Source organism: Phascolarctos cinereus, unplaced genomic scaffold (assembly GCF_003287225.1).
Source record: "Phascolarctos cinereus isolate Bilbo 61053 unplaced genomic scaffold, phaCin_HiC Scaffold_4;HRSCAF=312, whole genome shotgun sequence".
Lineage (NCBI taxonomy): Eukaryota > Metazoa > Chordata > Mammalia > Diprotodontia > Phascolarctidae > Phascolarctos > Phascolarctos cinereus.
In genome coordinates, this window is record NW_027555847.1 from 656,170,512 (window position 1) to 656,194,725 (window position 24,214).

General features: G+C 40.3%; 1 protein-coding gene across 2 annotated transcripts in view; it reads right to left on the reverse strand.

Moving 5' to 3' along the window:
• Positions 1-22,994, reverse strand: part of LOC110214298 (myelin-oligodendrocyte glycoprotein-like) — a 49,980-nt gene extending 26,986 nt beyond the window's left edge. The window contains exons 1-5 of one of the 2 annotated variants that reach the window (XM_020995128.2): positions 22,688-22,994; positions 6,025-6,190; positions 5,628-5,720; positions 4,894-5,235; positions 1,890-1,997 (exon numbers count right to left, since the gene is read on the reverse strand). In XM_020995128.2, the coding sequence (XP_020850787.1) occupies positions 1,890-1,997; positions 4,894-5,235; positions 5,628-5,720; positions 6,025-6,154 (673 nt within the window). In that variant the 5' untranslated portion in view covers positions 6,155-6,190; positions 22,688-22,994. The remainder of the gene's footprint in view (positions 1-1,889; positions 1,998-4,893; positions 5,236-5,627; positions 5,721-6,024; positions 6,191-22,687) is intronic. The other variant, XM_078153868.1, reaches the window with a different exon arrangement.
• Between the last annotated feature and the right edge of the window lie 1,220 nt (positions 22,995-24,214).

A 24,214-nucleotide genomic window follows, 5' to 3' on the forward strand; every position in this document is an offset into this window, starting at 1 on the left:
AGAACTCGGGTGATCCCAGCAAGTGTCTGAGTGTGAGAACACATTATGAGACCATTGCTGCTTTTGTTGGAGTATTTCTGTTGGAACTATATTTAAGTTGTCTAAATATGTGTTGGCCTTTAAAAAATAAATATATAAAATTTAAAAAAAAAAAAGGAACTGGAGATGGAAATGGCAAACCACTCCAGTATCTCTGCCAAGAAATCCCCAAAATGGGGTCACAAAGAGACAGACATGATGGCACAACAATAACAATTTCCTCTAAGGTCAAATACAAACACCTTCATTTGATGTTTAAAACCCTTTACAACCTGTTCTCCCTCTTTAGAGCATTATTATACATAACTGTCATTCAAACACTCTAAAGTCAAGTCATATTTGCCATTCTGTGGTTCTTCCTATTCTACCTTCCATCTCCATCACTTTGCATTGGCTGTCATCTTTGGCTGCAATGCCCTCTCTTGTAGATTCTACCTTTTAGAACCTCCAGTTTCCTGCAAGTCTCAGCTCAACTACTTATGACATCTTTCCAGATCATGTCTGCCAAATGCCAATACTACATCTCCAGAATCATCTTGTATTTCTTGTTTTCAGGTTTATGAGGTATGTATTGTCTCTCCTGTTGGAATGTAAGCTCCTTGAGGGCAAGGACTATTTCGTTTTTCTCTTTTTATTCCCAGTACCTAGAAGAGGGATTGACATGCAATGGATACTTAATAAATGTTTCTTGTTTGCTGATTGATTGATTCATGTATACTATGTGCCTGCCAAACTGTGCTAATCTTTGCCTTCCTCCTCATCCTGCCCTTTCCCCTTTCTTTACTTCACTCCTGAGGTGAGATTAGCCTCTATGCCACCTCTATCTATAAGTCAATTTTTCCTTCAAGGCCTCTCAGGAGCCACCTCCTCCTTGAAGTCTTTCTTGACCCTTTCCCACAACCAGGTAAAAGTGACTTCTCCGTCCTCAGATTTCTCATAATACATTGCCTCGACCTCTCTTTGTCCTTATCTCACATTTGTGTCCATGACTCACTCCCACTTTGATTGTAGCTTCATGAAGGCAAGTATAGAGTCTTCTTTCTTCAGCCCAGACCATAAAGCAAATTGAACAGCAGTATGTTAAAAATGCTCACTGATCTAAAGGGTTTTTTTTTTCAATTGCTCTAAGTAGCCAAAGATGATCCTTATTCAGACTCCTACTTCTCCAACCTTACCCAGGGCAGGGATTGGGATGGAAGGAGAGGGAGGAAATAGTTGTATTAAAACAAAGTCTAGAAGAGGGCAGCTTGATGGTGCTGTGTATAGCATGGTGAGGAAGTATGGAAGTCAGGAAGAGCTGAGTTCAAATCTGGCCTCAGATACTCGCTAACTATCTGACCTTGGGCAAGTCACTTAACTCTCTTTGCCTCAGGTTCCTCACTTGTAAAATGACCTGGAGAAGGAAATGGCAAGCCACTCCAGTATCTTTGCCAAGAAAACTCCAAATGGGGTCACAAAGGATTGGACATGACCACAATGACTGAACAACAGCAACCACAGTGTGGCACGTAATTTGCACATGGTAAGTTCTTCACCAACATATGATCATGAATGGTGAAAGAAAGCCATCAATTGGGAACAGAGAGCAGGGGATTGTACAGGGAGGAAACTCATGTGGTTATGTGACTACAAGGGTAGTTGGGAGGAGCAGGCTTCTATGACTGGGCATTTGGGGATGAGTGACTTTGAAGGGCATGGATTGAGGGACAGAGAATACCCAGAGCAAGTGACCAGGGACTGGGCAAAAGTCATGCTCCTAAGACCCAGGGTTACAGTCTTGTCCCCTCCCTGAAAAGTCATTCCTGATTAATCAGATAGGAAGCCCTTTCCCCAGTTCCTCTGAAAATTACCTTGGAAAAACAGAAGCAAATCTAAATACATTAAAGAAAGCAGGACCAAAAGGACAATAAGGAGCATAAATGATGTTAATACCACAGCCGGTGCCTCAGGTTCATCACCTAAAACACAATTGCACATAAATATCAGAACCAAGGCCCTCATGAGAACCCTTACAGCACCTTTTCTCCCCATCTCCTACTCCCACAGCCCCACTGAGCAGAGGGCAAAGCCACAGATGTGGCCAAATTCTCAGCCCTTCCAGTTGGGATGACTCTCTGCCCCAACCTTTTCACCCTACAGCAGACAATCTCTCACTTCTGTCAGTAGTATTACCATGCCCATAACCCATTTCTACATCCCCAGATCAGGCCATATCACCGGGAGTTAGCCCCATTTGTGAGATACAACATTAGGCTGTATTGGTGACACCATGGAGTACAAGTGGGATAGGGGGCCAATTTTGTGTACTTTTGGGATAGGTTTAGACTTACGGTATCTCAGAGATAAGAGGGAACTCAGAGGCCAATCTTGTTAAACACACACTTGAATCAGAATCTCCACTAAGACTCTCCCTATGAGTGATCATCCAGCCTTTGCTTAAAGACTCAGGAAAAGGTAGCTCACTACCTCCCACAGGGCCCCTTTCATTTTGGTATTGGTCTAATTGTTAAGAAGTTTTTCCATACATCAAGCCTGAATTTGTCCTTTTGCAACTGGTATTCCAAAAGAAGAAAGAAATGTTTGGGATTGTTTTTCACTCAGAGCTACTTTGAAACTAAGAAGACCTGGCTGTGTTATTGCTCATGTTTTTGTAGAGTACTTTCTTTACTTCTTTTAGGTCAAAGAGTCTTGGAGATGGCTAAAATCTGGTGAACTTTAAAAGGCACCATAAGGTTATCTGGGGGCTATAGCCATTACAAATATTTGCCAGAAGTCGTACAGTAAAAGGTGAAGTCCCAAAGAACTTAAATGACCTAGGCCAGTTGTAGGATAGATATAGACTCATCCATCCATAGAAGTCAATTTGGTGGGAACAATGCTATGTAGAAAGTGTTTTAAGTTTGATTCTACTGCCCCAAAGGACTAAGGTGGGACAGGAAAGATCATACCCCAGGTGTTGGGAGGAAATATTTGTAATTATGTTCTTGAAATATTTTAGTAAACATCCCTTTGTAAAGATCTAACTGAAATTAATTCCTTAAATGGAAATAGGGCACCAATCACTAAGAACATAATAGAATGAGAAGTCAAGCTAAAAACCTTAGAAAAAGATGCCTTCGCTGTTCTTCAATGGTACCTTCAGTGGTTCTGAAAAGAGATGAAAGCAGTCTCACTCTAGAAAACTAAGGTGAGAGAATAGCTACATATAAAATAATCATACTTATCATCAGATCATAGATTTACATATCAAGTCCAACCTTCTAACTTTACAGTTCAGGGAACGGAGACATAGAGATGTAAAATCACTTGTGTAGTAATATGCAGCCAGTAAGTGTTTGAGGTAGGACTTGAAATCATTGTTTCTGATACTGGATTCATTTCCCTAGCCACTCTACCCTGAATCTTGGTCCTTTATTAAAAATGTAGAACAAGAAGGAACCTTAAAGACCAACTAATCCAACTCTCTCATTTTACAAATGAGGGACCAGGGCTGTAGAAGTGAAATGACTAGTCTAAGACCACTCATGTACTAAATAGGAGAGCCAGGACTTGAATCCAAGTCCTTTGACACCAAATCCAGTACCATGTTGCCTCCTAAAATTAAAGACATCCTAATGTGATTTGAATACAAGCCAAGGGTGACTCAGTCACAATGCAAAATGCAGTGTCAAAATAGGCTTGATTTTCCTCACTGTGCTCCTACTCCCTGCCCCGAATTCACCTTACCTTAGGGATATCCCAGGCCCCCAGGTTCCTGGGACCAGGGTTTATAGGTTGTCCATATTCCTCAAGGCCCAAAGTGTTCCTTGGCCAGATTAGTTTGAGAAGTACTAGTCTTCCTCATCGTCTATATGTGCTTGATTGCTATGGCCTTGAAAAGTAGAAGCTGAGGGAGGAGCATTGCTATAGAATATGTGTGTGGAGGAAGGAGAGAAAGGAGAGGCATGAAAATGGTGTTCCTCCTTCTCCAACCTCCCTTCACAATTACTTTCCTTTACAGCTTTCTTATTTTTCTCCCACTTTCCTTCTCCTCTCCCTTCTTCTCAGCAAACCTTCCTAAAGAGACCGTTTGGAATTTCTCTCTTTATGTGCTTCCCAAATCTTAGCAATGCCTATCATGCTTTCTGTCCCATGCACCAAGTCTGTTAAGTCGGAGGTCTTTGGAATGGAAAGAATATGGAGATTCCCAGAGAAAAGTTGGCAAATAATTCAAGGGAACCCAAAGGAGGATGACTAGGATGGTGAACGGCTTTGAGCTTGTGCCATAAAGGAAAACTGGTAAAGTTTAGCATCCTCATTCTTCCAGTTTGGTGACTGTCATACCCTGGAGACAAGAAGACTTAGCCAGGGCATGACCATTGTTTGCAGGTCTGAAGAACCAAGCTTTGGAAGATGGATTACATTTGTTCTGATTATCCCTCTGGGACAGAACTAGTAGCAATGAAAGCTGCAGAGAGGATCATTTGAGTTTGATGTCAGCAAAAACTTCATAATGATGACATTTATTCAGAAGTGGAAAGGGCTGCCTTTGCCAGGAAAGTAGTATGACTTCTCATTAGAAGTCTGTAAGTCAAGGCTGGATATTCTATTAAATTCAACAAACATTCATTAATTATTTCCATGTACAAGGTACCAGGTGAGGGGCCAAGAATACAGGCCAAATTAAAATAGATACTTTCTGGGAACATAGAGAGACATCTCTTGATCAGAGAGGTATTGCAGTAGATGGCCTGGGAGGTCCCTTTCAACCAGGACATCCTGTGATTGCAGGAATCACAGAGCTGGTAAGGAAGTCCCAACCCACCCACCCATATATGCACACAAAAATGCCCAGTCCAGGGCCCAGCTCTTCACCTGAGACCTTCAGCTCCACATCAGCTTGCTCTTGGTGAAAACCATTTGCAATGACACATGTGTACTTTCCTGCATCCATGAGTTTCACATCCAGTATCTTCAGTGTGACATTCCCACTTGTCATAGCATCTCTCAACAGCACCGTTCTTCCTTGGTAATCAGAGTGTTGGTCTCCAAGCTGATCCTCTCCATCTCGATAGAGATGCACCACTCGAGTGGACAGTGACCAGATCACTTTCATGTGCTGAGCACTCTGAGGTGGGGACAGGTAACATGGTAACTCTGCCTCTCCCCTAAGTGAGGCCTGGATGGGTCCTGTAGGTCCAATCACTGAGAACTGCCCTGTTCAATCAGGCAGAAAGAGGTCAAAGAGGATAATAGCAGAGGGTAGATGGGGCCAGTTTTTAGTATGTAAAAGGAACAAAATAAAGGAACTTTGAAGTAGGATGGGGAATGAGGAAGTACAGTAGAAGATTTCAGAGAGAAAGAGAGACAGAGAAAGAGAGAGAGAGGTAAAGAAGGAAGGGATAGATTATGAGGATAATGAAAAAACCCTAGCAGGGAGACAATAGGAAAGTTTAGAAAATCCCAAGAAAGGACTAAGAGAATATCAGGTGAATGACTTGGGAAAACATGGAGAGTAGGGCAGGACAGAATCTCTATAGGTTCAACCATCAGCCTTTAGAGCCAGTTTGAGGCCAGAAGAAACAAAATAAACAGAAGCAAACACTTACCTAAGGCAATTTTGGGCATCATGAAGAGGAAGAAGAAGGCAACGAGAGAATTAGAGAGAAAAGCTCCTAAAGGACTGAGAATCTCCATCACATCTGTGAGAGAAAACAAGGGAGGAGGAAGAGGCATTAGTGATAGGGAAGTGGAACAATGTCTGTGACAAGAACACAAGGGCCCACTGACTTGCTGTGACATAGGAGGACCAGTGTATATGATAGGGATACAGGGGGATGTGATAAGAATATAGGTGTTGATTCTCATAAGGACACAATAGTACGGCAAGGACATGAAGGAGCTTTAATATAACAAAGATACCATACTGTCATTATGACAAGGAGAGTGGTGATGGTATCAAAGACATGGAAATGACCTTGTAAGTGGGGGGGGGTGATCACTCACCTTGAAATGATACCAGATCTCCTTTATGGAGGGAGGAGCCCAAGGACCCATTAAGGATTCCCCTCCAATTCAACTTATATTCATTCCTTCTGCCCCATGCACGAAGAGATCCATTCATGCAAAGGAACATCTTAGGTAGGTAGAAACCCAAGAACAGTGGAGGTATCTTGGAAAGAAAAAAAATCAAGAAGGGAATTATTCAGTCTGAGCTCCCCTGTTAAACAGGTATGGGTGGAGGCTCCTGTGTCCCAGGACCCCCTTTAGGAGGAAGACAGGATGCTGTGCTGCTAGTTCTCCCTCCTGATTGTTCCACACAGTGACCAAGGAGCAAAATGTGACATTGGAAGTAAAGGAAAGACTCTCTTAATGAACTCACCTAAAACTCAGGCCACATACTTACTCATCCCAGAAATGGCCCCAAGGTAAATCCTCTACTCTTGGGATTCTAACAGCATGCTCCACTCCCTCTCTTTCTTGTGCATTTGGGCAAAGTGACTCAAGATTGGTTGAGAGATCTATGAGCCCTGTGATCTTTGTCTATGTGGCTTGATTTCTGATTGGAGGAAGAAATAGGAAACAGGCCAAGGAAAAGGAAAGCAAAGGTGAGAAAAAGAAGGCACAGACTTGAACAGTGACTAAGAGACCACCAAAGCCACAAGTACAGGCAGAGAGGGGAGCGGCATGTTGCTCAATTCCCAATACTTACAACCCCAAGAAGCTGCCAAGAGTGGACATGTTGAGTGAAATCATTTTCTCCATGGTTAATCTTAGATTTTATCTTGCTTCTGGGTTGCAGAACTCCCAAGTATTGTATATTCTATCCTCTAAATTAATCTGAATGGCTTCCTCAATTACTCTTTTATGAACTTGGTTTGTTGACTGTATTTCCTCCTATCTGTCAATGTCTTACATAAATAGTATAAGAAAAGCAAGCATTGATTTTGTGTTTTGTATTTGATTTCTCTCTGTTCTGTAACTGCCTACGTTGTGGTTCTTTGTCTCTGAACTTTGTTCAGAAATTCTGCTGGTCTGTAATGAGTCAAGTTTAGAAATCCAGTTCTCCTGCTAGTTGCTGTTCTATTCTTTCCTCAAGGAAATCTGTTGTGCTTGAGAGATGCCAAGCATTGTGCTTGGTGCTAGTGATACAAAGAAAAAACAGAAACAGTATGCCTTCAAAGAGCTTACACTCCAGTGAGCCCAAACTGCTTCCCTAAATAAAAGCCCAATTTTCTTTTAAAATAGTAATATTCCTTTCATGATATTATTTGACAGCAAGTCATGGAACAAGTCTTTGAAGCACTGAAGTTAAGCATTACCCAAAGGTTAATGGAGACACCCATAGGGGTGAGTAGGGATGTGATCAGCACATTAAAAATGAAGAGTGATGTAAAAAAATGCCACGCAAAAGAAACATCTGTGGAGAGAGGATTCTGGGAAGATGGCAGACTAGGTCAGAAAATTACAAGCTCTCAAGATTTTCCCCCACAAAAGACATAAAATAGCACCTCCGGGTGAACAAAGAGTGGGTAAAAATAAATAAGAATAGGGGCACAACAGGGGTCCTTCTAGGACAATCAGAGATTTGAAGAAAAACCCCAGGACAAGGTCCAGTCCCTGTGAAAAGTAAACACTTCTAGGCTAGGGTCCTCTTTAACAACAAGCCACAAACCCTGGGATTAGCAAGATTGAGGGGCTGCCTTGGCCCCAGCCAAAGAAACTTATACCCCTGGGACTGAGAAGTGAGTTGGGCGCCTGAGCCAGGGAAGATCAAGGGAATTTCTGCTGACAAGGAATGCCAGATGCAGCTGTGCTGCAGAGAGCAGGGGGTGAGAAGGAACCAGAACACAGCCGGTGAGTGCAGAAGCAGTGGGGTGGAATGGTCCTGCCTGTGGGCACTTACACTTACAGGAGGCTGGAAGTTTGACTTTGATTCCAGTCTGGAGGGGAGAACTGAAGATCTGAGGCAAGAGGCAACATCCCTCATACTCCAGAACTAGAGATGATTACAAAAATTAAGTTACTAACACCAAAAATGCACAGGCAAAGGACAAGGAATCCAACCACAGAAAATGATTTTGAAATAAAGATCAGATATTGAACTGGGATATTGAATAAAGAAAAGGATATTGAAATAAAGAAACTTTCTTCTACCCCAAAGAGTAATGTCAAATGGTCACCTCCCCAAAAAGAATTTATAGAAGAACTTAATAGGGACTTTAAAAATCAAAGGAGAGAGATTGAGGAAAAACTAAAAACAAACAAACAAACAAACAAACAAACAAATAAATAAATAAATAAATAAATAAATAAATAAATAAATAAATAAAGACAATCCAAGAAAAACAAGATGATTATCAAAGGAAATTCAACCAATTAGAAAAGGAGACCCAGAATCTTAAGGAAGAAAATGACACATTGAAAATTAGAAGTGGATAAGGGGAAGCCAGCAAAGTTAAAAGGGACCAAGAAATAATCAAACAAAATATACAGAGTGGAAAAAATAGAAGAGAAAGAGAAACATCTCATAAGAAAACAACTGATCTGGAGAACAGATCAAGAAGAGAAAACATAAAAATAATCAGAGTACAGAGAATCTTGATACCATAATACAAGAGATACTTAAAGAAAATTGTCCTGAAGCATTAGAACAAGAGGGAAAAGTAGAAATAGAAAAAATAAATCCATTGATCACCATGTGAAAGAGACCCTATAAGGAAAACTCATAGGAACATTATAGCTAAATTCAGAAACCTCCAGCTCAAAGATAAAATAACAAACAGCAGCAAGAAGAAAACAAATTAAATATGGCAGTGCCACAGTTAGAATCACACAAGACCTAGCAGGGGTAACCCTAAATGACCACAGGTCTTGGAACACTATATATCAAAGAGCAAAACAACTGGGACTGTGGCCAAAAAAACCATACCCAGCAAAGTTCAGCGTAATTCTGAATGAAAAAGAAAAAATTGACATTTGATCAACTGTTAGACTTTCAGGACTTTGTTTAAAAAAATACCTCAACTTAATAGACTATTGACATACAAGAGCCAAGAGAAACATAACAAAGTCCAACTACAAGTAACTCAGTGATGGGCAAACTGTTTACCTTTTATGTATGTAAAATGTATGTCTAAGAATGTGATTAGTAATTGGATAGTTCATAAGAAAGATTGGGATAGACCTCAGTATGATAATGACTTTAAAAAGTAAAAAGGTATAGGAATAGCTAAAATGAGTAATTATCACATACAAATGGGCATCAAGTGGAGGAAACTACACAGAGGAATTGGATGGGGGAGGAGGGCAAGTAGTTCTGGTAACTTACTTTTCTCAGGAATGGGTTAAAGAGGGAACAATACATATATATGAGTATAAAACTCTTCTAAATGGAGAAGAAATAAAATGGTAAGGGGATAGGAAGGAGGGAAAGGATAAGGGAGGAATTTCTAGTGGGGAGGGTGAAGGAATAGGTAAAAGTGGGGTATAGAATGGTGTTTAGATTTATGGGCTTGAGAAGATAGCAGAGGGAGCCTTGGAGGGGGGTAGGCTTAGCAACAGGAGGTCAAGGCAGCAAGTAGAAGTAAAAAAGAGGAGTCAGGAGGGATAGGAAATAAGAGATATTCAGAACCATAAAAACAGAGATCAGGAACAGAATTTGTTAGGGAAAGTATATGTGTATATATATATATATATATATATATATATATATGTATATATATATATATATACATATATATATGTATATGTATATGTATGTATATATATATGTATGTATGTACGTAGCTGGGGGAAAGAAAGGGGAAAAAGAACAAAGTGAACAGAAACTTACAAGGAAGCAAAGGAAAGATGGACAACTCAACATAATGTGTATTACAGGCTTTCTTGATATAAAAATTTATTGCTATATATTTTTAATCCTTTCTTCTGCTGTGCACATGACATGCTTTTTTTTCTTACTTTGAATTTAAGTTTCAATATTTAAGGTTACAATATGTTTCTTTTTCTTTTCTCTATTGTGTATTTGAGTTTTGGTGTTTTAGTCCAAAATAAAATTTGAAAAAATAAAGAAAAGAAAAGAAACATCTATGATTGAAAAGAAGGCTGACTAATCTTGTAGGGATATAAAGTATAGCAGCGGTGTGGTGGTGTGGTCTGAGTGGAATCTTTGCTGGTTTGGGCAAGGTTGTCCCTCTCTTTTACCTGTCCTCTCTACTTTTGTATAGGTGGAACTACTCCTACCCTTGGACAGGAGTCTCATTCTTATCTCCCTACTATCTCAGGTAGTATCTGAGATATTCTATATCTCAAATCCTCTCAACTCATCAGCAGTACTTTTTCTTTCTAAGTAACCATGGAAAACAATGGGAAGGAAACTGGTGCAAGTTCCATTTCTAATTAGTTGCTGGGCAACCCTATCCACCACTTCTGATTCATTCATTCATTAATTATCAAGAGTAATTTAGATATATCTTCTCTCTATGCATTGGGAAGCTATAAAAATGGATCAGAAACAGCTAGGTTTATAGAAATTGGACCTGGAGTCAAGAAGATTTGAATTCAAATTTGGCCCCAGACACTTAACCAGATGTAGCCATTTGCCAATGTTAAGTTAAAGTAAATAGATCTAGCACAGTGACTAGCTTTGTCCTACATGACAAGAATATAAGGTTCAAAGACCTGAACCAATCCCTATCCTTTACCTGCCATAGCAATTTGCTGTGAGCTCTTTGCCCTGGGGTCGCCTAATTTCCCGATAAGTGAAATAAGCAAATAATTGGGAATTAGACAGAGAGTGACAAGGACTTTCTGATCTAATGCTAGAGTCAAGTCTTTGGCATAAATGCAGCCCTCGTTTGCTAAGAAAAAACCAGATGTTGTCCTGAAAACATGAGTGAATCAAAGTGGTTTTGGTTCTCTATTCCAAAGAGTTTTCTGCTTGGAGGGAGGGTTCTCCTTCTGGAAATTTTGGTCTTAGCCAAGACTCTTGGAAATAGGTAGGTCCCTTCCTAAGAGGGAATAGGAGGAAGTAGAATGAGTCCATCAATGGCTTTTCCCCTTGGTCCAATGACTGGACTTGTTAGAGGTTTTGCCTTCTTCCAAATGAACAGCAAAGGCCTTTGGACTTCAAATGAAAGGAGCAATGGTGGAGTCCCCCTTCTCCAATAAGGAAGGAATACCTCAGCTAAGAACACTAGATGAAGTCAGAAGATAGACCAATAGTTCACAGTCTTGGGGCCAATGGAGCTTTGCTTTTTAGTGACCAACAATGATCATGAGATCAGCTAGTAGAAACGCCCAGCAGAGACTCCATGCCCAGCAGAGAGAGACTGCACATCTTGAAAGGAAGCTCAGGAGCAGGCCCAAGAGACACAGTAGATGATGCCAGCAGAAGATGTCAGTGGACTCATGTGTGGCAAAGGAGATGTGAACTGTCTGTAGATGTGCACTGGCTACATAAGTCCTTTTGGTGAGAAACTCTTAATGCTTGCTCCCAAGACATATATGGCATGTCCTAGTGGGATTCCAGTCTTCCCAGACCAGAATTCGTAGATTAGTTTAATTCTGTGAGAATTTGAGTCTCCAAGTGTCATTCAAAGATAATACAAAAAAATGTAGATATATGTTTGACTTCACCAATTGTTAAATGGTTGAAGATATGCAGAGGTAGTTTTCAGATGAAGAAATTAAAGCCATCTATAGTCATATGAAAAAATGCTCTAAATCATTACTGATTAGAGAAATGCAAATCAAAACAACTCTGAGGTACCACATCACACGTATCAGATTGGTCAACATGACAAAACAGGAAAATGATAAATGTTGGAGAAGATGTGGGAAAATTGGAACACTAATACATTGTTGGTGGAGTTGTGAAATGATCCAACTATTTTGGAGAACAATTTGGAACTATGCCCAAAGGGCTACAAAAATGTGCATACCCTTTGATCCAGCAATAGCACTTCTAGGGCTATAATCCCAAAGAGATCAAACAAATGGGAAAAGGGCCCAGAAGTACAAAAACATTCATAGCAGCTCTTTTTGTGATGGCAAAGAATTGGAAATTGAGAGGATGCCCATCAACTGGGGAATGGCTGAGCAAGTTGTGGTATATGAATGTAATGGAATACTATTGTGCTATAAGAAATGATGAACAGGGTGACTTCAGAAAAACCTGGAAAGACTTATATGGTCTGATGCTGAGTGAAGTGAGCAGAACCAAGAGGACTTTATACACAATAACAGCCATGTTATGCAGTGACTAATATTGTTAAACTGAACACTTCTCAGCATTATAAGGATCTAAGACATCTCCAGAGGCCTCGGGATGGAAAATGCTGTCCACATCCAAAGAAAGAACTATGGAAGTTGAATTGCTATCACTTATTTTTACCTTCTGCTGAGTTTTGTTTCATCTTTCTGATAGTTCCTCCTATTGGTTTTTAATTTTTACTTACAACTTCACTAATGTGAAAATATGTTTAATGGGTATGTAAATGTAACACCTATATCAGATTGTGCATCATCTTGGGGAGGGTGGTGGGGAGGAAGGGGGGAGAAAAATTTTCAACTCAAAAGCATATAGAAGTGATTGTTGATAAATCAGAATAAATTAATAAAATTTTTAGAAAGAGAAAAAAAAAGAATTTGAGTCTCCAAGTATCATTCAGAGGTAATACAAAAGGATGTAGAAATGTATTGGATTTCCCCAATTGATAAATTGTCAAAGGATATGAAGAGGTAGTTTTCAGAGGAAGAAATTAAAGCCATCTATATTCATACGAAAAAATACTCTTAATCACTATTGATTAGAGAAATGCAAATCAAAACAACTCTGAGGCACCACATCACACCTACCAGATTGGCCAACAAGATAAATGATAAATGTTGGAGAAGATGTGGGAAAATTGGAACACTAATGCATTGTTGGTGGAGTCTTGAACTGATCCAATCATTTTGGAGATCAATTTGGAACTATGCCCAAAGACTTGTAATCAAAAGGATTACGTGCTATGCAGTTTCAATTTAGGTTCGGGTCTCAAGATATAATGACACATACTCAGTGTAATCTTAACAAATTATCACATTTATTTTACAATGATTAATAATGATTAAAGCAAAACACACACAAATAAAGGTGAGAAAAACATTCAATATAATAAGTATTAAACAAAATACAGAAAAGGGGGAATAAGAAAAGAAAGGATACACACTCAATGACTAGATGAGCTCAAATACCTAATAGACCAGGGACACTGAAGAATGGCCAAGAAGTGTTGGTCAGGGAGGCAACAGGGTAGTGTCTCACTCCGACTCAACTGAAGTTGTGCATGCATTCCGCTTCTGACCACAACAGGGATTCAGTGTCCCTATCTCTGACATCAAAGTACTCCAAAAATCCCCTTCCAAATGACCCCTTTTGTATCTATGTAAACTAGGGAAAAGCAATCTTAATATTTTGGTTCATGTACATATCCTTGGGTGAGCTTATGTCCAGGCATGCATACATCTTTAACAAAGGTTGGGGCTTGATCAGAGCCCCAAAATACCTGTTTGTTGTGTAAGTCTCCAAGGAGTGATCAATTCCTTGGACAGTTACACACCCTTCTCAAGAAAAATGTTTCTTGAGATGAATTGTTTTCCCAGGTAACATAGTTTGTTGGTTATTTAATGTTCTGTCTCCATGGTCACCTCGGTCATGCATTGGTAACTCCAATTTATCGTTATGTCAGGTCATGAGGCGTTTACACCATCAGGTCATGAGACGGTTATACAGGGGGCTAGGGAGGATCTATCCTCCTCAGTTTCCCTTACAGAGCTATTAAAAATGTGCATACCTTTGACCCAGCAATAGCACTTCTAGGGCTGTATCTCAAAGAGATCATGAAAATGGGGAAAGAATCCACATGTACAAAAATATTTATAGCAGCTTTTTCTGTTGTGGCAAAGAATTGGAAATTGAGGGGATGCCCATCAATTGGGAAATTGCTGAACAAGTTGTGGTATATGAATGTAATGGAATACTATTGTGCTATAAGAAATGATCAGAAGCAGACTTCAGAAAAACCTGGAAAGACTTGTATAAACTGATGATGAGTGAAATGAGCAGAACCAGGAGAATGTTGTGTAATGTTGTTACACAGTAACAGCCACTTTGTGCAATGACTAAGTTTGATAGACTTAGCCCTTCTCAGCAATGCAAGGATCTCCAAAAGTCTCTTATGGAAAATGCTATCCACATCTAAAATAAGAACTATGGAGTTAGAATGCAGATTGAAGCATACTATTTGCTCTTCTTTTTTCTTGTTTTTTTTTTTGTTTCCTCTTTCTGGTGGTTCCTCCTATTGGTTCTAATTCTTTCTAACATTACTAATGTGAAAATAGGTTTAATAGGAACACATATGTAAAGCCTACATCAGATTGCATGCCGTCTTGGGGAGGAAGGTGGGGAGGGAAGGGAAGGAAAATTTAAAACTCAAAAGCTTATGGAAGTGATTGTTGAAAACTAAATAATAAATAATAAAGAGACCAAAAAATGGATTTGACAATTGAGCTTCTTTCCCATTATATCTTGTCTTTACTTTTGTCCTCCACCTACCCCTATACACATGGCCTGGCACATAGCAAATGCTTAATAAATGCTTCTTTCTTTTTTTTTCTTCCTATCATTAGAAGTCCTAGACAAAATTCTCAGAGGCTCTGATTGCCTCCATCTATTTTGGTTTGTGGAGCGCTCAGAGGACCATGGTGTCTTAGAGTTTGAAGCCTCTTGAAATCCTGTAGCCCAATCCCTCTTTAACCCCACCTCCCATGCTATCTCCATAGCTGTCACATTTTTTCGCAACTCAGAATTTGAGGCCCAAAGAGGAAAAGACAACCCCCTTCCAGACAAGGGCACCTCTGTGACCAAAACCCAGGTGTCTTGAGTCCCAGATCTGAGTTGCTTCCTCCCCACTACTTAAGTGCCTGGCTTGGAATCTGGGGAGGCCAGGCAGAATGGGCCAAATTCCCCTGTGCTCCACCCTAATGTGAACTCAGAGTGTGTGTGTGTGTGTGTGTGTGTGTGTGTGTGTGTGTGTGTGTGTGTGTGTGTAGATCAGAGGCCAGAGTGGTAGTTTTTGAAACACAAGTGTCTGTTATGTAGGGAGAAGAAGAGCAGACAATCAGGAGATGACTATGGGAGCAGGACTAGGGAAGGGGCCCCGAGCCCGGGAAATGTGACAGGCAGGATGTGACTCATGGTGTCAACAACACAGATGCAACTAGTCTCACCTTTACCTAAAATTGCTCCACCTTCAAATTGATGAACTCTGAATTCTCTCATCTGATTATAATACCCTGTCCTTCTACCTCTCTTGTTGCCTTGTGGACTTATTCTTCAACCTCAACATAACCTATAACATGAATGCCTCTACATTCTCCCAGTCTATGACCCTTGTTCTGATAGTACTTCCCTTCACTTACACACTTAACTCTAAGGTTAATCAGCTCAAAAACATTTGGAACCATTTCTCCCCTAGAAATTCTCTACCTACCTAACAAACATACATCTTTGTCTTTCTGACATTCACCTTCTTAACCCTCGACACTGGATCACAACTACCATCTGCCTTTTCCATTCCTATTTAGGTGCTGCTAAACAGTGCTTGAGAAAATCACACAATCATGCTAAATGGTTTCAGTAAAAATTTGTGACGACTACACCCATATAGATCCCCACTGTTGCACAGCAATACTTCTTTTTTAATCTACAATTGATTATCACATTTCCCATAGTAATTATTCTAAAGCTTTTCTTCTCTTCTATTAAAATATTTTTTCCAAGCAGCAAAAATCCCCCATCTCTCCCTTTCCCTCCTACACTGGAGAATGACAGAAAAACAAAACCCCTCTTACAAGCATTTGCGTTTGTAACATGTATATCAAGCATAACAAATTTCCACACTGGTCATGTCCAAAATATATGTATATCTAATTCTTCACTCTGAGTCCTTCACCTCTCTATCATGTGGGCAGCATGTTTCAACATTAGTTCTCTGGGATTATGATAGCCATTCACCAACTGATAAGCAGTCAAAAGCTATTAACAGGCATCTCTCAAAGGAAGATATCAAAGCTATCTAAGGCTATATGAAGAAAATTCTCTAAATCATTAATAATAAAGAAATGCAAATTTTAAAAAAAATTAGGTCCCATCTCACACCCATCAGATTGTCAAAGTTGGCCAAAAAAGGAAAATTCAAATATTGGAAGGGCTGCAGAAAGACAAATATATGAATGTACTGTTGGTCGAGCCTTGAATTGATCCAAGAATTCTATTAACCAATTTGGAAATTTGCCAAAAAACTTACTAAATTGTGCATATGCTTTGAAAGGACACTACCACTACTAGGCCTATACCTCAAAGAAATCAAAGAAAGAGGAAATCCTGTATGTACAATAATGTCTATAGCAGTTTTCTCTGTAGCCCCAAACTGGAAACTAAGGGAATACCCATCCATTGGGGAGTGACTGAACAAAATATTATATAAATGTAAATGAATACTATTGTAATGTATGAAATAAACTGATAGTTTCATAGAAACCTTGGAAGATTTGTATGAACCAAGAAAACCATTTATATAACACCAATTTCGTAAAAATGAACAATTTTGCAAGACTTAAGAACTCTTATCAATTGTGATTCCAGAGGAATAATGGTAAAGAATGTTACCCACTTCCTGAGAGAGTGTGATGGACTAAAATGCAGACTAAGACATTTTTAGATTTTTGCCAATTGGGAATTTATTTCACTCTGCTTATTTGTTCCAAAGTCTTTTTTTCTTCTCCACTCCCCCATCCCCCTTTCCCAAGTGAGGAGTCAAGGTGAGAAAGAGAGAAAGAAAATAAATGCTCAATAATTGAAAAACAAATAAAAAGTAACAAAACCTCCCCTTGACCATGTCATTGCCCAAAGTTATCATTCTCTTTCACTTCTAAGCTGCTGGCAAGAACAGTCTATGTTTGCTTTCTCTACTTCCTCACCACCTACTTCCTCTTTGCAATCTAGATTCTACCCCCTCTACTCTGGCTTGAATTTCTATCTCTTCTGTTGCTTGTTGTTGTTCAGTCATTCAGTCATGTCCTGCTCTTTGTGACCCCTTGGACCATAGTATGCCAGGCCCTTCTATTCTACACTTTCTTCCAAACGCTATCCACACTCATGCTCATTGCTTTCATGACACTACCCATTTCATCCGCTGCCATTGCCTTCTTCTTTTTTTTTTCTCCAATCTTTCCCATCAGCATGGTCTTTTCCAGCAAATTCTGCTTTCTCATTATGTGGCCTAAGTATTTAAGCTTTAGCTTCAGTATTTGATTTTCCAATGAAGAGTCAGAGTTAATTTCTTTGTGTATTGGTTGATTTGATCTTCTTGCTATCCAAGGGACTCTCAAAACCCTTCTCCAGCAACACAATTCCAAAGCAGCAATTCTGCAGTGCTCAGCTTTCTTTATATTCTGATTGTCATAGTCATATATTGCTACTAAAAAACATCATATCTTTGAGCACATGAACTTTTGTCAGCAAGGTGCTAGCTCTGATTGTTAGTATGATGTCCAGATTTTCCATAACTTTTCTTCCAAAGAACAAGCATTTTTTAATTTCATGGCTGCAGATAACTGTCTGCCCTGCTCTTTGAGCCCAAGAACATAATGTCAGACACTGCTTCTATTCCTTCTCCTTCTATTATTTATGTTAAGCTTCAGGTTGACTTTTACACTCTCCTCTTTCACCCTCACCAAGAGGCTTCTTAACTCTTGTTTATTTTCTGCCATCAGAGAGGTAACATCTGCATATCTGAGATTGTTGATATTTCTCCCAGCATCCTTCTGGCTTTTGATTCATCCAATCTGGTATTTCACATGATGTACTCTATATAAAAGTTAAATAAATAAGATAATAATATACAGCCTTATTGTGCTCCTTTTCCAATCTTAAACCAATCAGTTGGTCCATCTTCAGTTTAAACTGTTGCTTCTTGACCAGCATATATGTTCCTCAGGTGACAAGTAAAATGATCTGCTACTTCCCATCTCTTTGATGACTTGCAACACTGTGTAGTGATTCACACAATCAAAGGCTTTAGTGTAGTCAGTGAAGCAGTAGATTGTTTTCTGGAACTCCCTTGCTTTCTTCATAATCCAGTGAATGTTGGCAATCTGTTTTCTTGTTCCTCTGCCTCTTTGAAAACTAGCTTTCTCTTCTTGTAATTCTCAGTTCACACATTGCTGAAGCCCAGTTGCAGAATCTTAAGCATAACATTGCTTGCACATAAAATGAGTACAATTTTTTGGTAATCTGAACATTCTTCAACATTGCCTTTCTTTAGGATTGGTACATAATCTGATCTTTTCCAATCCAGTGGCTACTGTTAAGTGTTCCAAATTTGCTAGCATATTGAATACAGCACTTTAACAGCTTTATCTTTTAGGATTTTAAATAGCTCAGCTCGAATTCTGTCACTTCCATTATCCTTGTTATCGAGGCTTTTTAAGGCCCACTTGATTTCATTTTCCAAGCTCTAGAGCAAAAACCATACCAGTTCTTCTGTGTATTCTTGCCTCTTCTTCTTAATGTCTTCTGCTTTTGTTAAGTCCCTACTATTTTTGTCTTTTATCATGCCCATTTTTGCATGAAACACTTCCTTGGTAGCTCTAACTTTCTCGAAGAGATTTGTTCATCATTCTTTTCTGTTGTTTTCTTCTATTTCTTAGCATTGCTCATTTAAGAAAACCTCCTTATCTCTCATTGCTATTCTCTGGAATTCTGTACTTATTTGTCTGTAACTTTCCCTTTCTCTTTTTCCTTTTGCTTTTCATCTTTCTTTAGCTATTTGTGTGGTAGCTGACCTTGATGCCATGTTCATCCTCATTGAAGGCATTTAACAACATGGCTGAAAACATCATGCTAAAAAGCATGGGAGAAAGCACACAGGCTTGTTTTACTCCATTGGTGACTGGGAAAGCATAAGAGCATTGTCCATTATCCAGAACCTAGGCAAGCACACCATCATGAAATTGACGCACAATGCCAATGAACTTCTCTGGGCAATTAAATTTTGACATAATTTTCCATAAGCCCTCATGACTGACTGCATCAAAGGCCTTGATCAGATCCACAAATGTTGTTTACAGACCTCTGTTCTGCTCTTGGCATTTCTCCTGGAGTTGTCAGGCAGCAAACACCATGTCGACCATTCCTCAACCCTTTCTAAAGTCACACTGGCTCTCTGGTAGGTGGCCATCTTCCAGGTGAAGGATCAGCCTATTAAGGAGGACCCAGCAATGACTAAGAGAGAGACCCTCTTATGATTATCACAGGACAATCTATTTCCTTTACCTTTAGAGAGATGGATAATGGAGGCATCCTTGAACTTTTGGGGAATAACCTCCTCTTTCTATATAACCCAGAAAATTTCAGTCAGCTTTTGAGTGAGCAATGAATCCCCTACTTTGTAAATCTCAGCTGGAATACAATTAGCACCAGGTGCTTTGCCACACAAAAGGAGTCTAATGGCATTCAAAACCTCTTCTTCAGTTGGAACTTCAGCTAGGGAGGCATTGACTTCACCCTGGTATAAATAGTCAATGACTTCAGCATGAATTAATGACTGTCTGTTGAGAACACTATGAAAGCATTTAGCTCATCTCTCTTGGATCATGTCTTTATCAATAATCAATTGGGCTGTAGTGAAGAGGAGCACTGTGAAGCTGGTGTAGATTTTGCAATCACAACTAATCGAGTCAGCAAGCTTGTATGCCTCCCAAAAGGAGTGAACAACAGACTTATGAAAATACAATTGCCACTTGCAGCAAATGTCACACCACCATCATCAGTGCCTCTGTTCCCACCATGACGAGCCTGATAAGGTCAACAAAAAATTTTATGAAGACCTGGAGACCCTTATCATCTATGTGCCAAAAAGAGTTCAAGCTTAAAATTCTGGATGACTTTAATGTTAGTGTAGGCTCAGATTACCAGACTTAACAAGGAGTCCTAGGAAGAACAGAGTTGGAAACAGCAACAGCAATGGTCACTTACTGCTGAAGATTTGTGCATCTCATAACCTTCTCATCATCAACACTGTCTTCCATTTACCTAAATGCAATTAAACTTTGTAGATGCATCTTCACAGCAAACATTGGCATTTAAGAGTCTACATGATTGTAAGGAGAGGAGACAGATGTGATGTGACAGTGATGAAGGCATTGTGTGGCACAGAGTGCTGAACTGATCACAGATTTATCCTCTCCAAGCTGAATATTCACATTCAACAAAAGCAGTGGCTCCAAGGCGAAATGACTGCCAGAAGAATTAATGTCAACACATTAGAGCTCTTCTCTGAGTTTGTTGCTCACTTGGAGGGAAAGTTGAGTCAACCCACAGTTGGCAACAGTGGAGCAGGAAAGGTGTATGCGGCTTTCAGTGATTTGCACTGCATTTGCTCATCTGGGTCAGAACACTCCCAAACATCAAGACTGGTTTGAGAAAAATGATGGGAAAATTCAGAAGCTGCTACATGAAAAATGAGAACTCCACAGGATTTTCCAGCAAGATAGTTCATCCATCTCTAAGAAGGCAGCATTTAATTCCACCAAAAATACAGTACAAGTACTTAGAGAGATGCAGGACTGTTGGCTCAGGAAGAAGGCAGATGAAATTCAGTTTTGTGCTGATAGCAACAATCCAAAGCACTTTTAAGATGCCCTGAAGGCTATTTGTGGGCCAAAGACCTGGAGTGCATCAGCTATTTGTAAAGCCTCAATAGACAGCCACTTTGCTTTCTTGCTCTTCTTTTTGTTTATAGCTCATGATCTGAACCACAGTCAGTTCCAGATCTTATATAGAGTTGTACAAAGCTTTTCCATCTCTGGCTGTAAAGTATATAATTAATCTGGTTTTTATATTACCACCTGGTGATGTCCATGGGTAAAGGTGCTTTTTGGATTGTTGAAAAAGAGTGTTTGCTATGACCAGCAAGTTATCTTGACAAACTCTATTAGTTTCTGTGCCACTTCTCTCTAAGAATGCCTTCTATCCACTCTGTCAATACATTTTGTGTGTCCCTAGATATTTACATACTGTCCTCCCCCATTAGAAAGTGAGTCCTTGAGTGTAGAGATTGTTTTTGCCTTTCTCTATATCCTTGGTACTTAGCACAGGCTTATAACAGGCACTATGCTTGTTCACTAACTAATGACACACAGATCTGATCATATCACATTTCTGTTCAAAAAATTTTCAGGGCACTTACTGTCTAAAATACAAATTTCTTTGCCTGGAATTCAAGGTCCTCCACAGTCTAGCACCATCCTTCCATTCTAGTCTTATTTCATCTTTCATTCCTTTACACACCCATGTAGCCAAAGTGTGCTATTAGCACACCTCAATCTTTACACCATCTCTCACTTCTGTGTATTTGTCCAGGCAGTACCCCTACACCTTGAACATTCTCCCCTCATTGGCTATAAGCCTTCTCTTTCTACAAGAACCATTTCAGGTGCCATTTTTTTGATCCTCCAGTGGAAAATATTCTGTCCCTCCTCAAATTGTCCTGTAAAGGTAGAATCATCAAGGAATAAATGAATGAATGAGACATTTATTAAGCCCCTTTATGCATAAAGTACTGTGCCAACCTCTGGGGATATAAATAGGAAAAAAAAGATAATGGCAACTGATTGGATGTGGAAGGCAAGGTTTTGAAAACAAAGACTCAAGGACTATGAGGCTGCAAACCTGAGTAATAGAAGGAAGCTGTACACTTAACAGAAATAAGAAATTTGGAAGAAGAGATAAGTGCAGGAGAGATGGAGAAGACAGTATAAGGAATTCTGTTTTAAACATGTTTCTGGCATTAACATACAGGTGGAGAATGGAGTATTAGGGAGAAGAGAGTGATTGATGGTGGCAAAGACTGTGAAGACATAAAGGAGAGGGATAGAGAAAAGGTCATTAGATTTATCAGTTAAAAGATCATTGGTAACTTTAAAGAGAGCAGTTTCAGTTGAATGACATTAGAAACTGGATTGCAGAGCATTTAAGAAGAGGGAGACAAGTGGGAGTGGAGACAACAGAGATAGATTGAAGTTCACTAGAATTGAAGCTAATAGCTTGCATTCCCTGCAGTAGGTGGCCTTAGAGGAATTAGACCCTATTGAGAGAATGGGTGGTGACAAAGTAGAACACAGCAGTCCCTGGGACTCAAAGGACTGAAAGAAGGGAAGATTCAGGAGGTACACTGAGACCAAGAAGTATTCCTTGGCTTTATTCTGGCAAGACACCCCTGAACCCCCACATGGAGAAGACCCTTTACATGCCTACCAATCAACAGTACACCTACAGGAGCTGTTGCAGAGGTAGGGCTGACCTATGGGACCCCTGGAGAGCCATACTTGTGAACTGGGAGTGGCAAGCTGTTACATATGCCCAAGGGAGATACAGAGCAGTGGGGGAGGCACATACCCAAGTGACCTCTGAAAGGTGGGACACATTCCTTTGAGTTCTAGGGAGGCAGTGTCAGCTGGGGAAGGGGTGGACAAATTAGTATGAGCTCTAACATGGAAAAGTGTGTGTGCTGAGTGCGGTGGGGGGAGGGGGTGGCAAGGAACAGGACTTAGCACTTACCTTGGGTGATTTCAGGATGCCTGTCTCTGGGTCTGTGGGCTTCTGGAGGGAATGAGTCCACAGAAGGGATGGACCGGTCAAGGCTGTATCCTCAGAAACACTGAAAGGCGATCGTGTCCAGACCTGGAGGCTCTTGTTTAGGGATCGCTCTTTAGGAGGAAAGGGCTCTGCTGCCAGATTACCATCAAAGGCAGCTTAGCTGCAGGGACCCAGAAACCCAAAATGATAGTGGAAGGTGGGGACAAAAGGTACTCCAGAACTTGCATAGAAGTGAGAGCAGGTCCCTGCCCCAGCCCCTCCAGTTAACCACGCCTACTCTCCTCTCCTTAGATCTAGCCACCGCCCCTCCACTCCTCCCCCCACCCTCTGCCCCCTTCCTTCCGAACTTTGCGTCTCCCTCCTTTTCTCTTAGCCTCTCCACCTCCAGCCCTTTGGGTCCTCTAGACCCAGAACTTAGCGCAGCCTCTCCGCCCACTTCTAGAGGGGAGGCTGCCCTGTGCATCCTCCCTAACAAGGCGTGCGCTTCTGTGGGCAGTAGCACGGCCAGAGACAGCTAGGCTTCCACAGGCTATGAACGCCAACGGATGGGGTGAACTCCGGGGCTGGGCCCTGAGGGGGCGATTCTGATCTGGCTTCTGTTGTGGGGAGGTCTTGTGCCCATTCAAGAGGAAGACCAGGGAGCAGCCCGGCCACAGTTGAGACTCGGCCTCCCCAGCCTGCCCAATCCCACCAAAAGAGGGACCCTTCTCTGGCCCCTTAGTTTCACATCAGCCCTTCCCTCTTCCCTTCTTCCCCTCTTCCCTTCTTCCCTTCTCTCTCCTTTCATCTTCATCCTCCTCAGCCCCCTACCCATCCATCCACCCTTCTTCCCCTCCTCTCTGTCCTTCTATCCCTGACTCCTGAAAAATTTTAAAAAAAATTTAAGTTAATGTTGCAGAATTAGCACAAAAAAAAAAACGAAAGGCACCAAAAAAGAGATGTGAGAAGACACATCCTTCCATTCCTTTGTATAGGTGAGAGTTCCACAATTGTGGGACAGCACATGTATTTTCAGATTGTTTTTGATAAATTGATAACTTTTGCTATTTTTTCCCTCTTCCTATATTTCTTTTTCTTTAATAGATATTAGTTGTTATATGATATGGCTTTCTGTGAGAGGGAGGAATACTGGAAGAAATGAAGATATTGTAAAAACAAAGGATATAATTTTTAAAGTTACTTAATTTTTTTAAAAAATTACTAAAAATCTCATTTTCCCCTCCTATATGCTTACTCCCAAAGAAAGGCATGAAATTTGCTAACTATTCTTCATAGAGTTCCATACGTTTGGGGTGGGCAGAGGGAGTTTTGCTATTGATTTGGAACACTTGAACACAAAGTATATTGTCGTTCCTTTCTACAGGCATTTTCTATGTAATTCTTGCCAAACAAAATTATTGAGTAGCATGGCTTACCGAAAAAGTACTGACATTCTTAGACCAGACATATCCAGAGTTAAAAAAAAAAAAGTGAGGAGGGATTGAAGGG